This window comes from Talpa europaea, assembly GCF_964194135.1.
Source record: "Talpa europaea genome assembly, chromosome: 4".
NCBI lineage: Eukaryota > Metazoa > Chordata > Mammalia > Eulipotyphla > Talpidae > Talpa > Talpa europaea.
Genome location: NC_140070.1, coordinates 61,859,820 through 61,875,606, shown reverse-complemented (window position 1 = coordinate 61,875,606; position 15,787 = coordinate 61,859,820). Strand labels below are relative to the sequence as shown.

The 15,787-nt window shown below is 37.6% G+C and overlaps 1 protein-coding gene across 1 annotated transcript in view; it reads left to right on the top strand.

The window, feature by feature from the left end:
- The window catches only part of ERICH6 (glutamate rich 6), a gene marked incomplete at its 5' end in the record, with an annotated part of 113,043 nt that overhangs the window by 84,485 nt on the left and 12,771 nt on the right, over positions 1-15,787 (top strand). Inside the window, 8 exons of the mRNA XM_084232621.1 lie at positions 733-795; positions 1,354-1,409; positions 1,522-1,638; positions 3,457-3,570; positions 5,370-5,527; positions 6,080-6,150; positions 7,205-7,353; positions 12,433-12,518. Coding sequence (XP_084088747.1) covers positions 733-795; positions 1,354-1,409; positions 1,522-1,638; positions 3,457-3,570; positions 5,370-5,527; positions 6,080-6,150; positions 7,205-7,353; positions 12,433-12,518 — 814 coding nt within the window. The remainder of the gene's footprint in view (positions 1-732; positions 796-1,353; positions 1,410-1,521; positions 1,639-3,456; positions 3,571-5,369; positions 5,528-6,079; positions 6,151-7,204; positions 7,354-12,432; positions 12,519-15,787) is intronic.

Genomic DNA, 15,787 nt, shown 5'->3' with positions numbered 1-15,787 from the left:
AAATAATGCTGTCATGGAAATCTTTTTGCATTCATTTTTTATACCTGTGCTGACATTTCTGTTTGATAACCTACCTAAAACATATTTTTTTCTGATAATCTATGTAGCAAGCATGCCCCCTTCTGAAGCCTATCTCATTTTGTAGTAGCAGTCCTCATCTTTACTGCTAAGAAAAAGGGTCAGTCCCTCGCTTTACTGCTGTCCTTTTATAGGTTGTTCTGATTGGTTTTCATCATTTCAGTCTGCTCTGCTAAATCTTCAGACATTTATTCAAGGTTGCTGATATGCTAATGGCCCCTTTCCAGAACTTAAAGGGAATAATGCCAATAATTTACTTCACTGTCTGGAACGGAGTTACCCTCACTCCCACCCCAACATTTCTATCAGAAAGTTATTTACAAAATAACAGATATAGAGTAGATAGAATAGCATTTAAATTTAAAAAAAAGCAGGAAGCAAAAGGTCTAGAAACCATGATTATAATCAAGTAAAATATGCATTAGTGTATTCTAGAACTAGAAAGGAACAGGGAAATATTTAAAACATGATATATTAGTGGTGCTATATTAATGGTGAGTTTCCTTTGTTCCTAGATGATAAAATGTTATTTGGTGAAAGGCACAAATTTGAAAGATAAATACAAAAATGTTTCCAAGAGACCTATTTTTTTTATATATTAAACTTCGTTTCTACATTGTCTGGATTAATGACCAATGGACATTTATTTTACAGGAAAGGAAATATGCCCTGTAACACCGGAAACTGAACCTGAAAATCTGACTTCTAAGTCAAGAGGTAAATGGAATGATTTCCACTACTGGCAAAGGCAAACTACCATTAGAGAACTAAACTTAACTTGAATAGAGCCTACCCACTTTAGAACAGCCCACTCCCATGAGAACAGCTACATGAAGGTGGTGAGGGCCTCCCTGGTGGCACAAGGGGTTAAGCACGGTGCTGTGAAGCTATCCACAGCCTCTGCAGTGAGGGTTCGATCCCCCACCAGCCAGGGAGCAACCCACATGGTGAAACAGACCTCTCCTGTCTTGCCCACTGCTCCCCTCAGCAGTGTATTTCAGCCAGTCTGCCTATTCTGTTCCCCACTCTGTCTCTCTTGAATCCTCTCACCCCCCACTCCCCCACACCTCTGGCCTGTACCCAGTTCTCCTATGCATAAATAAATAAATCTTTTTAAAAAAAGAATTTATTTTTTAAAAAAATATGGTGAAAGATAGGGTTTCAGGACATTTAAACAGTGTGCGTTTGAGGGACAATGATCTCAAGCTAGAGGAAATGGAATACATTGAACAAAAGTTTTAAACTTTCCTGCTAAATCTATCATTTTCCTTTTAGAAAAATGGGTAATTAATCCAGACGAGCCCAAACTGAATATTTTATGTGAGCTGGAGGTAAGAAATGTTTATCTGCCCACCTAGTACATTATGTTCAGGGTAAAAATCATTTATCCACTCTTAATTTTCTCCCCTTTCCCTTTCTCTGTTTTTCTCTCTTTAAACTTAGTTTAAGGAAGACTTCATAACACTGTTTGAACCTTCTCTAAGAACATTGCCCAGCATTGGGCCACCATCTATTCTGGCATACAAACAAGAGAGTTCCAATTTAAACATTACATTAAAGGTAATTTGAATGCATGTTCTTTTTAATTATTATTGTAATAAATGTAAAAAGCTAAGTGATGATTTCCACAAAAGATATAGAACATTAAAAAAAATAGGCAAAGAGCTCATTTACTAGAATAATACTGGGGGTAGCTATATTTGTTTCCTAGGTCTCCTGTTGCAAAGCACTACAACATGGGTAGCTTAAAACCACAGAACATATTGCTTCACTGTTCTGGAGGGTAGAAGACCAAAACAAGTTTCAGGAAGCCCAGCCTCTAGGGAAGATTGCTTCCTTGCCTCTTCCTAGCTTCTGGAGGTGGTCATTCATTCTGGCATTCCTTGGTGTGCAACTGTAACACTCTGATCTGCCTGAGTTGTCCTAGCATTCATTGTCCAAATGTCCTTATTCTCTTAAGATCACCAGTCATATTGGTTTGGAGCCTACCCTGATGACCTCATTTTAACTTATTACACCTGTGAATATTCCATTTCTAAACAAGGTTGCATTGATAGGCACCAGACATTGAATTTCAACATGTTTTTTGGGGACACAATTCAACCCATAACAGTAACTATAAAGCCTGGAAGTGTAAGTGAATATTTGCCATATTTAATGAACATAAGTGACTGTTTAATGCCTATGTTTAATTAGCAAGTGATAGATCACCTCTCTAATTCCAAACAGGATGGCACACCACCCAGCTACATCAGTCAATTGAATGTAGCTCACTGGCGTGGTTATTCCCATACTTGGACTGTATGACATAGTGTCATCCCCCAACTGAAGGGTTGAAGGAATGACAGGCCAAGGAGTTCACTTGTATCAGCAGGTTATAGATGATCTGATGTTACCAACCCCCTTTTCTGCCCTGATTCATCATGTGGTAGCCATACTCTCTCTCTCTATGGCAAGGCTTTACTCCCCAAGTATTCTGCTCTCATGTGCAGGCCTAAGGTTGTTGAACCCATGGTGGCTTTCAGCTAGTCCTAGAAATTAGTTTCCATGACAATAACAGGTGCCCTGGTGATGTTCATGATCTGATCTGTAAGTCATAATCAGGTTTTCCTAGAGGCTTGGGCTGAAGCTTGGCTGCTCACTTGCCCCAGAGCCCCTACAGCTTCCACGCAATGGCATGGCCATAGTACATCAACCCTACGGCGTCCCCCGCACCCTTAATTCCACAGCTCCCTTTTGCTTTCCCTAGTGTCCCACTTCCCCTCTTGTATTCCCTCCACAGCATAGACTGGAGAATTGATAGCTCCAACATGGACTTCTCCTTCAGAAAGAAATCAACTTTAGAAAGTTAATTATTATAAATAGTGACCTACATAATAATGTAGACTTTTTCTTCACAATTCTTGAAAGAGTTTATGGTAGACCATTTGCATAAAATCAAGTATGTTTTATCTTTTGTCTCTTGCTTCTGTTACATACTGTATATACCCCTCTTCCACAAGGGACTCTGATATCAACAGGAAAGTCATTTCAGCAATTTTCTTCTTCATTGAGGACATATCCCAATGACCCATACAGCTGCTAGTGGGCTCACCTTGCACTAATGAATTGTACCAGATAGAGCCCCTGGAAACAACACCTCAGCTCCTCAGTGCTCACAAGTCTTTGAATAGAAGTGCTATCTCATTACCGGAATAACAGATCTTGCTGGTTTAGTGTCTTCTGGTACAGGATCTCAGCTCCCTATAAGCTCCCCACTATTTCTGAGAGGCCCCAGGGTATTTGACAGGAGTTTTGAATATTTGCCACCTTACATGGAACTCTGGTGCCTTCTGCTCATTTTTTCATTCCCCTTCCCCTGCCCCTGACTCTCTAAAGGAAGAAGAGGAAGAGCTACTGCTCAAGTGTGAATTTTGTGGAAGTGATTTAAGAACATTTTTTGCCAAGGTGGATGTTTGCTCTGACTACAGTAGTTCTGAACCAATAGAACATGTAAGTTTTAAAGTGGGTTTTCTGAAGAATCTGTCATTTTTTTTTTTTTTTTTTAAGATTTATTTATTTATTTATTTATACAAGCACTGGGTACAGTCAGAAGCGCGGGAGGGTGAGTGAGTTCACCAGAGCCAGAGCGGGGAGCAGAGCAGGCAGAAGGACCTAAGCACACTGCTGAGGGGAGCAGCAGGCAGCAGGAGAGGTCTGCGCACCATGTGGGGCCCTCCTCTGGTGGCCGGGGAGCAGCCGGGGATCGAACCTGCACTGCAGAGGCTGCGGGCAGCTTCGCAACCCAGCGCTCAACCGCTGCACCACCGGGGAGGCCCAGAATCTGTCATTTTTAAACATATATAGTATTTTCTCCTGCAACTTTCCCCAGCATTGCCATTCTTTTTTTTTTTTTTTTTAAGATTTATTTATTTATTTATACAAGCATTGGGTACAGTCAGAAGTACGGGAGGGTGAGAGGATTCACTAGAGCCAGAGCAGGGAGCAGAACAGGCAGAATGATGAAATACACTGCTGAGGGGAGCAGTGGACGCAGCAGGAGAGGTCTGCGCGCCATGTGGGACCCTCGCCTGGCTGCCAGGGACAGAACCGGTACTCTAGAGGCTGCGGGCAGCTTCACAGCCCAGCACTCAACTGCTGCGCCACCAGGGGAGGCCCAGCATTGCCATTCTTAAAAGAAGTATATATTAGTCATTGGGACAATCAAATGATAACTAAAATGGTATACCATTTCACACCTACTAGTCTGGTGCTAATCAAAAAGCAGATAACAAGTGCTGGCAAGGATGTAGTGAAACTGGTAGTTTATCAGAAAGTTAAATACAGAGTTACCATATAACCCAGTAATTCCACTCTTAGGGTATACACCCAAGAGAATTGGCAACATATGTCCACCCAAATACTTATACACAAATGTGCACAGCAGCATGATTCATAGTGGCTAGAAAGTGAAAAAAGCCCAAATGCCCATCAACTGATAAATAAAAGTGATGTCTCTATACAATGGAATATTATTCACCTATATGAAATAAATGAAGTACTTGGGGCCTCTATGGTGGCACAGGCGGTTGAGTGCAGCGCTGTGAAGCTGTCTGCAGCCTCTGCAGCGTCGGTTCAAACCCCGCCGGCCTCGGAGCAACCCACATGGCGAGCAGACATCTCCTGTCTCTCCCACTGCTCCCCTCAGCAGTGTACTTCGGTCCTTCTGCCTGCTCTGCTCCCCGCTCTGTCTCTGGTGAATTCTCTCACCCTCCCGTGCCTCTGCCTGTAACCCGGTTCTTGTATAAATAAAATCTTAAAAAAAAAAAAAAAAGAAAAAGAAAAAAGAAATGAAATACTTAAACATGCTAAAATATACATGAACCTTGATATCATCAGCAAAGTGACAGAAGTCAATCACTAAGTACCACGTGTTATATGATTCCATTTATATAAACTTACAAACAGGCAAATCTATAGACACAGAAAATAAATAAGTGATTGCCAGGTGCTGAGAACAGAGGAGGTTAGGGAGTAACACTTATTGTTATTCTAAAGTTGGTTTCATGTTATAAAATTGGTTCTGGTGATGATTGCACAACTCTGTGAATAAACATCAGTGAATTATACACTTTAAATTGGTGAACTGTATGGTATATGAATTATATCTCAATAAAGCTGTTAGACCAAAAATGATTATGATAGATTGCCATCCAAATCCTATTGCCATTTCTGGTTTCCCTTCTCTCTCCATCCTCCTACTAGACTTTATCTAGAACTGATGGGATGAAAATGACCACTTTGTTTTTCAGGCTGCTTGTTGTAGTTATTTCCAAAGTCTGATTGACTACATCTATGAGGAAAAACAAAATATTCAAAGCTCTAAATCTGAATTAATCTGTATTGATCCTCATGCAGCCCATGGTAGTGAAGCTGATAGACTCAAAGAAAAAGAAAAAGCCCTTCGGAGGTAACATGAGCATTTTATATTAAAACTCAAATAATTCAATCAGAGATTGTTTTGTAAAATGAACCCTGTTCCTGGGCCTCCCCTGGTGGCGCAGCGGTTGAGCGCTGGGTTGCGAGGCTGCCCGCAGCCTCTGCAGCACCAGTTCGATCCCTGGCCACCGGCGAGGGTCCCACAAAAAAAAAAAAAAAGAAAAAGAAAAAGAAAATAAGAACCCTGTTCCCTAATTATGTAATTTTGAAGATTTGTTCCCAAGTGAAGAAATAAAAATTGGTTAAAACAAACTAGTTCTTGGTGGATGTTACGAGATTCAGAAACTCAGTAAACTCACTGATTGAAAGTAGAAATTTACCAATCCCAAATCCTCAAAGCAATCCAGAATTTCCTTTGTTACAGAAATCTATCCACTAAGCAGACTAGAGACTGACTCGGAATGATTAAATACTGGAACAAATAATAATAGATAAAGGTAACAAATGATGCAGTTAAAACTTGTACTAGCTTCTAGCTTTTATGCACATTCCAAATTTATGCATCATATCTTTCGTTTTGTAGAAAACAGGAGCGACAAATGTCCAAGCACTATGCAATAATAAGAAATGAACAGACTAATGTATCTGAAGAAGGTGAGTCTGTCAACACTGATGTTATAGATCAGTGGTATATCCACATTTGACCAAGAGCTAACAGTGGTGTGTATCGTTACAATAATATTTAAATTTTCATTTCAGTCAATAGAGTTAAAATGACTTAAAAGATCTGGTGTTTCAGTCATTTCACTTTTGGAGTTTTTAGTCTTCATATCTTTGTTGTTATTGATTTAAATAAATTAGCGACATCTATAGAATACTTTCACAGCTGCAAAGAGCTTTTAAGTTCATTGTCCTTTTTTTTGTTAAGTACACACCCCATTTTATTTTAAAACCAGGACATGGGAAGTCTATCCAAAACAATCAGATTCTTTTCTTCATATATTTTTCCTGTCATTGAGTTGGCCAGTATAACTGCAGTACTGATATAGTGGAGGGAGAACTAATTTTAAAATCAGGAGCACTGGATTTGTATCCTTGCTTTTCTCCTTATAGACTCTCTGATATGGGGTAAATTAATTGATCTTTCTGAGCATCAGTTTCCTCCTCTACCCCTCAGAGCTAGCTATTGAAAACATACTTAGAGGGACCCACATGGTGCAGCAGACCTCTCCTGTCTTGCACCCTGCTCCCCTCAGCAGTGTATTTCAGTCCATCTGCCTGTTCTGTTCCCCACTCTGTCTCTGGTGAATCCTCTTACCCCCGCATCTCTGGCCTGTGCCCCAGCTCTTATATGCATAGATCGGTAAATCTAGAAACGAAACGAAAAGAAAAGAAAAGAAAAGAAAAAAAACTTAGAGAAGAAGGTATAATTTTGTTTTTTTTTTAAACTAAATCCCTAGTTTCTACTAAACGTAAGGGTAGAAAATTCCACTTAATAAAAAATCATTATTTTTTCTTCTTTTAACAAAGGATTAGTCTCAGTTTTTAATAAAAAAAAGCTCTCAATTTAATGAACGCCTTCAATTTTCTTCTATTAAAAAAAGTCTGACAAATCAATACATTTGTAATAGAATTTGAAATTTCATTTTAGAAAGATGTTTTGGAAAATCTTAAGCTTATATGTACTTTTATGTGATTCATTCCTCAGTTGATTCAAAGCACTTTAAAACAATTTCTTATCAACACTCTGTGGATATTCCAGGAAAAGAGACAACTGATGACAATGTACTTGATTTTCAACTAGAAAATAAAAATATATCCATTATTTGTTGTGATTCCAGAATAGCGTGTGGAAAGGTAATCAGACTATAATTCATTTTTTACTTGATACTTTTAAAAAATCATTTTATACTAAAATTATAAAAATTGTCACATTGAATATAATAGTTTAGTTACTGACACATTTAATATTTGTCAAAAAGAATTGGTACAGATAGGCCTTTTAACATCTACTAGACTTTCTAACTTTCTAATGTTTTATTATGGGATAGTTTTATTAAAGCCTTTTTAGTTTATAATGTGATAATTGTACATAAGGAACATTCGGAACCCTTCAAAAACTATTAAAAGAGGGCCTCCCCGGTGGCGCAGCGGTTGAGCGCTGGGTTGCGAAGCTGCCCCGGGCCTGAGGCGCCAGTTCGATCCCCGGCTGCTCCCCGGCCACCGGAGGAGGGTCCCACATGGTGCGCAGACCTCTCCTGCCGCCCGCTGCTCCCCTCAGCAGTGTACTTCGGTCCTTCTGCCTGCTCTGCTCCCTGCTCTGGCTCTGGTGAATTCTCTCACCCTCCCGTGCTTCTGACTGTACCCAGTGCATGTATAAAAAAACAAAACAAACAAACAAACAAATAAATAAATAAATAAAACATGCCTCTATAAAAAAAAAAAACTATTAAAAGAGGGAAAATTTTAAAAGTCTTAACCACTTCCCCCAAATCATTAATATTTTCTAAACCTGCACTGCCCAGTGTAGCTGCAACTGCTACATATAGCTATCTAAATTTAAAGTAATTTAAATTAAATGAATTTTAAAATTTTATAGTAACAGTAATTCTTCAGCCACACTAGCCACATTTCAAGAGCTATATAGCAGTGAAGTACTATGGTTATCATAGTGCAGCACAGGTACAGAGAATATTTTATGGTCATTGAAAACTATTAGTACTCCTTCAGACTTTTTTATGCATAACTTTTTGCTAAGATACTTACAATTATATATGTAATTTTTATTTCTTTTTAACTTAAGATTTTTTTCTTTTTTACTGTAATTATAAAAGACATTTTGCATGACATTATATAGTTTAAATTAACATCACTCTAATATCTCTGAGGCTGTTCATATAATTTATACATCTAGCTAGTCCTGTTATTGGACATATAAGTTATTAACAGTTTCTATGCTATCATAAATAACATTGACTTGAATATCTCTGAATATAAATTTAGTTTTATGTAGTATAATTTCTCAGAAATTAAATTACTGAGACCAGGTTTGTTTCTCTTGGGTGATATACAATTTAAGGGGTGGCAATAACTTAAATGCCCAATGGAATTAATCCTGCCTGGAAAAAGATCATTCATCTAGCCCTCAATTTTCTTTCAAATTCAATTACCATTACTCAGTGAAAATAATCAAGAACACCAGGAAAACGTGAGAATTGAAAACCCAGAGGATATCTAGTAAGAAAACACCTGCAAAAACTTTGGAAATTGAAGTAATCTAACCATGTTTGTGAAAATAAAAGATCAGAGTAGATATATAGAGACAACAGAAAGCTATACAGTCACACAGCAGGTTTGAAGAGAAGGAATAAACTTAGAAATGAAAAAAGAAGAAATGAAATTAAAATATTAAAGGATGAGAGTTAAAAACAGATTAGATCCAACTAAAATTAATAACCTGAAAGAAAGTAGACCTATGTATATATTCACCATGGGGACAAACAGAGAGAGTGTATAATATGAAAATGAAATTAAAGTAATGCTAAAACAGAGCCAAAGATAGTGCCAAGGTTGGGGGTGAGGGAAAGAGATGGGGGTAAGTCACAGTCTAAAGGTTCTCATTCGTGTGTTCAATTGCAATGTTCCAGTGAGGCTCAGGATCCAACAACAATGGTGTTTATTTAACAAACGAGATCAGGAAAAGGAAAGTTTCTAAGGCCACAAGTGGGCAGCTGTCTCACCCCAGAGAGTGTCCATGGTGCCCAGTACTACAAACAAAAGTTACTCATGTCAGATGGTCCTGTTCTGTCAATAAGGCCTAGCTCACAGTGGCAGCTGGAGGTACTTACAGGTGGGGCTGAGGTGACACTGCAATGGCCCATAGCAACAGTCTGAAGGATGGGCTGGACAGCACCAGATGCTAAAACAGACAGCGATGGACTCAACAGCACCAGGAGACAGTGCTAGCGAACTAGAGAGGGCAGCTCTCAAAGCTCTCTGTGAGCGCTGCTAAATTCCATGGAGATTATCTGGCGAGTGACTCTTCAGAGATTGGCGGCTGAATGCCTCTTCTCTTTTCAGAGGATGACTGCTGAATGAAGTCAAACTGTCTTTTGCTCTGCTTTATATCCTCTTCAGGATCACCCAACCTACAAGGCTGGTTGGACCGTTTCTCCAATCCTGGCGTCTGATTGGTCTGGTTAGTACCAATCATCTTGCTTTCATTTTCACTCTGCATAATTAGCTCAAGCCCTTGACTGACAGTTGGAGACTTTGAACTTGATTGGTCCATTTATGATCCTGGAGCCAGATACAAAAGGAAAAAGTCCTGCCCCTGCCTTGACCAGCATGTACTCAGGTCAGGACTAGAGGGTTCCAAGGAGCCATAGCTGGAGCCTGCCTCTGAGAGGCCAGAAGCGCACTGCACCCATGGGGCTGGGTTTGACTATTCAGGGGGCCCTGTTGCAGAGCATGGGTCCCAGCAACTGCAGGGTGGGCTGCCCCTGGGATACAGTTTCATAATGAGAGGTCTAAAATATATTTATTCAAAATCCTAGGAGAGGGGAATATAATCAGGCAGAAGCAGTATTTGAAGAGATAATAAATGATAATTATCCAGAACTGATAGATGCGACCAATTCATAAATTGAAGAAGTCCGATGAATCACAAGCAGGATGAATTTTTTAAATTCTATATATCTACATCATAGTGAAATTCAGAAAACCAAAATCTGAAGAGCAGCAGTTGAAAAATGTTCAGTTTACACTTAAAGGAGTCGAGTTAGACTATCAAATTACCTACCAACAGCAGTGGTGGAAACTATAATGTGGTGGAATAGCTTTAGTGTGCTAAAAGAAAATAGTGGTTAATCTAGAAGTGCATATTCAATTCAAACGTCTTTCAAAAAACTGTGCACCCAAAAGACATTGTCTGGCAGAAAATAAGAGGGAGGGAGAGTTTGTCACTAGTCCTCACTAAAGGAAATTCTAAAGAATGTTCTTTGGGTAGCTGGATACTAGGAGAAAGATGAAGAGCAAAGAAAGTGGTATATGGTATATATGGATAAAATTAGAAGATGGCTGATAAAACAATAATAGTAATGTTTGTGGAGTTTCCAAAAAAAACAGCATAGGATAAAAATGCATGACAAAATAGTACATGATTTGGGAAGAAGGCTAAAAGCAATTTAAGTGTTTTGAAGTCCTTGGTTTGGCAGAAGGGCAAAAACAAAGCTTAACTGCAGACATAAATTAAGTCTGCTAGCTGAAATTTCTAGGGTGATCAGAAAATGATGGAAGCAAAGGGTTTAACTTCAAACTAGCAAAGGTAGAACAAAAATTAAAATGACTTAAATACTCCCAAGAAGACAGGAAAGGATAAGGGGAAAGAAGACAAATAATAGAGTACAAATAGAAAACATAAAATAATGTCAGTCAGTTAAACTATGTTGTTTAGAAATGCAATTATAAAGAAAAGCAAAGAAATTATGAAATCAGATTAGTGGTTATGTCTAGAAGAAAAGGATATTGATTTTGGGATGGATTCAGGGTTTATTACAATTGTTTAATTTCATGACCTGGATGGTGATAACATAGTTATTCACTTAAGAAAATAGCATTTTAGGGCCTCCCCTCGTGGTGCAGGCAGCGCTGTGAAGCTGTCTGCAACCTCTGTAGTGCGGCCGGCAATATACCCATATGGCACGACAGACCTCTCCTCTCTCACCCACTGCTCTCCTCAGCAGTGTGTTTTGGTCAGGCTGCCTGTTTTGTTTCTCACTCTGTCTCTGGTGAATCCTCTCACCCTTCCACACATCTGGCCTGTACCCAGGTTCTTATATGCATGAATAAATAAATCTTTGAAAAAAGAAAATAGCATTTTAACATTTATCTGAATGAATTTCATATTTCATGATTTTTTCAGTGAAATATATATTATTTTCCAAAATAAATGACATTTACATTAAAATTTAGATGGCCCAGGGTTTCTTGTATCCATTTTATTACAGAACAAGATTAGGAATAAATGGAATTAAATTGAATCTTTAGTTTGTTGTAAAATATTGCTGAGTACAGTGTTTGTTTCTCTATTGAATATTGCATATAATACAGTTAAACTTGGGGATAAATAAGGAGTATCTCCCTGTATTTTTTTCTTCATCTTCCCATCCTCCACTAATATTTTGTCAAAATGAACTTCAACAGGAGTTTAAAGTTAGGTTTATTCAAGTATAATTTATATATAGTAAAGTTCAGGTTTTTTAGATGTATGGTTTTATGCATTTTGACAAAGTTATTTAACCGCTTGACAATCAAGATCTAGAATATTCACATAGCACTAGGGTTGCTTTTTATCTTGTTTTGTTTATATAGTAATATTGTATAAAGTAAAAACAACAAACAGTTCCTTCAAACAAATATGTAATATGAGAGTTCTGCTGGAAAATTTTTTCAAGTTATCTGCATAGGCTAGGTAGTGACAATCTTTAATGATTCCAAAGGATTACTGTTTCTCCAAAGCAGTAACAAAAACTTTATTTATTTATTTTTTTAAAGATTTATTTATTTATTTATACAAGCACTGGGTACAGTCAGAAGCACCGGAGGGTGAGAGGATTCACCAGAGCTAGAGCAGGGAACAGAACAGGTAGACTGACGAAATACACTGCTGAGGGGAGCAGTGGGCACACAGGAGAGGTCTGTCACGCCATGTGGGACCCTCGACGGTGGCCGGGGATCAAACCGGGCATTGCAGAGGCTGCAGGCAGCTTCTCAGCCCAGTGCTCAACCACTGCACCACTAGGGGAGGCCCAACAAAAACTTTAATTAAGAAATGTTTTGTCTCACTGTTTAGCAAGCAAAGGATTTCCTTTGTTGTCATACTTGATATAGGTATCCGATGCAGTTAAGTGTCCTTTTATTTTCTGCGGTGTATAGATCATGAGGAATGAACTCTTCGAGAAGCACTATAAAAATGGGAGCAAGTTTCTAACATCATTTCCAGATGGGACAACACAAATATTGTATCCTTTCAATGAGTTAATTTTAATAACTTTATCCTATCAGAAAAATAAAAATAACCAAGAAAAAAATATTACCCCAAATCCTGCCTCGGAAAAAAAAGTTCACATCTTTTAATATATTTTGTCCTACACCTTTTTCATTGAGCTTATACATATAGTCCTTTAAGTCAGTTCTTCATCTAGTTATTCATATTTTACAACTCGCTAGCTTTACGTAATAATTTTATATAATAATTTTTGAGTATAAAATACGCAATAAATGTAAGAAAGTAACAGCATTTTAAAATCATGTAAATATTTAATTTATAGGGATGTACTATAATTCATCTAATGGATTCTCCTCCTTATTAAACAAAGATAGTTTTATATTTTTGTTTGCTCTATACTGTATACAACAGCTAAATGAACAGCTTTGTGCATTCTTTGCTTTCCATGCTTATCATTTATTTCCTTGAATTCAATATCTAGAGATAGAAATTCTAGATAAGAAATTATGGATATTTTAATTGCTTTGTTTTGTCCTTCCCTCAGGAATCTGCTCAAGTTTACACATCCATGAGCAGGATGTTATTTTTTTAAAATAAAAATTTAGTATGCATTTTATGGAACAATAAGTTATTGATTACTTGAATTTTTGCCTAATGGCTAAGCTATTCGTTATTTTAACATAAAGTTCATTTAATATCTCATGGGAAGGTTAAAGAAAAACCAAATAACTTTGAAAGGACTTTTTGTGAAATGAAGGCTTCACTTTATGTGAGAAAGTCATTTTTTAATCAGTTTCCTGTTTAATCAAATCCCAATAACAAACTAGAAAAATTACTTTCATGGCATAGGAAGTATAGCGAAGTGTTGGTTTCCTACATCCAATGAGAAAGAATATAGATTTTATTTTAATTATATCAATACATTTTAAATAACTTCTCCAACTTTTGTTATTCGTTATTATTTCATGTCCTGACTTTAATCTTTCTTAATTCTCTTAATGTCTGTAACTGATTTTCAAAATGATTCAGAATTAGAATCATTAGAGTTTATTCCTTTCTCTCTGGACTTCTGATTAGTGTTGGTTAAGACTGAGTGTTGACAGAGAGTTATGCTCAATATATATTAATTTTTTTTCTTTTCTTTTTTTTTATTAGATATTAAATTTTATTGTTATATTCCCCATACAATTGCAGCCCCCCCATTCTGACCCCAATCCCTCCCCTCCCGCCCCCGCCCCCCTAAAAGTGTCTCTGGTTCATAGTTTTTTGTTGATTTTGATTTTCACTTTCTTATAGTTATTCATTTTCCTGGTCCCTTATTTAAGTTTTCTAGATTCCTGCTATGAGTGAGACCATCCGGTATTTTTCTTTTTCTTTTTGGCTTATTTCGCTGAGCATGATCCCTTCCAGCGCCATCCATGTTGCTGCAAATTGCATGTGTTTATCTTTTTTGAATGCTGAGTAATATTCCATGGTATATATGTACCACATCTTCTTGATCCAGTGATCTATTTTTGGGCATTTGGGTTGTTTCCAAAGCTTAGCTATTGTAAACAGTGCTGCTATAAACATAGGGGTGCAGGTGTTCTTTGGAATTGATGTTTCTGTGTCCTTTGGGTAAATACCTAGGAGTGGAATTACTGGATCATATGGAAGCTCTATGTTTAGTAGGTCCAGACATCTCCACACAGCTCTCCACAGTGGTTGGACCAGTTTGCACTCCCACCAACAGTGCAGAAGAGTTCCTTTTTCTCCACAACCTCGCCAACATTTGTTGTTGCTAGTTTTTTTAATATGTGCCATTCTCACTGGTGTAAGATGGTATCTCATGGTAGTTTTGATTTGCATTTCCCTGATGACAAGTGATGTTGAACATTTTTTCATATGCCTGTTGGCCATTTGCATTTCCTCTTCAGAGAAGTTTCTTTTTAGCTCTTCTGCCCATTTTTTGACTAGATTATTTTCTTTGTTGTTGTTGAGTCTCATCAGCTCTTTGCAGATTTTTGTGATCAGTCCTTTATCATTAGTGTTGGGTGCAAAAATGTTCTCCCAGTTGGTGGGGTTTCTCTTTGTTTTTGTTATTGTCTCTTTTGCTGTGCAGAAGCTCTTTAATTTGATGTAGGCCCAGCTGTTGATCTTTGCCTTCACTATCACTGCTTTGGGTGATGTGTCTGTAAAGATGTCTTTGATGTGCAAATCATGTAGTGTTTCGCCTATATTTCCTTCTATATATTTTATGGTTTCAGGTCTTATGTCTAGTTCTTTAATCCATTTTGAGTTGATTTTTGTGTATGGTGTGAGGTAGTGGTCAAGCTTCATTCTTTTGCATGTAGCGACCCAGTTTTCCCAGCACCATTTATTGAACAAACTTTCTTTGCTCCAATGCATAGTCTTTGCTCCTTTGTCAAAGATTAGTTGACCATAAATCTGTGGGTTTATTTCTGGATTTTCTATTTGATTCCATTGGTCTGTATGTCTGTTCTTGTTCCAATACCATGCAGTTTTGATGATTATGGCTTTGTAGTAGAGTTTGAAGTCTGGGAGTGTGATGCCTCCATTCCCTTCTTTTTTTTTCAGGAGAGCTTTGGCTGTTCGGGGTTTTTTGTGATTCCATATGAATTTCATCAATAATTGTTCTATTTCTTTGAAGAATGACATTGAAATTTTGATTGGAATAGCATTGAATCTGTATATTGCTTTTGGAAGGATGGCCATTTTAATAATGTTTATTCCAATCCATGAGCAGGGGATGTCTCTCCATTTCTTTGTGTCTTCTTCTATTTCTTTTAACAGTGTTTTATAGTTTTCTTTGTATAGGTCCTTTACCTCTTTTGTTAGATTTATTCCCAAATATTTGATTTTTTTTGTTTCAATAACGAAAGGGATGGTTTTTTTGATTTCTTCTTCTTCAGATTTATTGTTTGTGTATAGGAAGGCTACTGACTTTTGCATGTTGATTTTGTATCCTGCCACTTTACTGCACTGATTGATGAGTTGAATTAGCTTTTCTGTGGAGTTTTTGGGGTTCTCTATGTATAATATCATATCATCCACAAATAGTGATAGTTTGACTTCTTCTTTTCCTATTTGGATTCCTTGGATGTCTTTCTCTTGTCTTATTGCCCTGGCTAGGACTTCCAGTATTATATTGAAAAGCAGTGGTGAGAGTGGACATCCTTGTCTTGTTCCAGATCTTAATGGAATTGCTTTCAGCTTTTCACCATTGAGAATGATACTGGCTGTTGGCTTGTCTTAGATGGCCTTTATGATGTTAAGGTATGT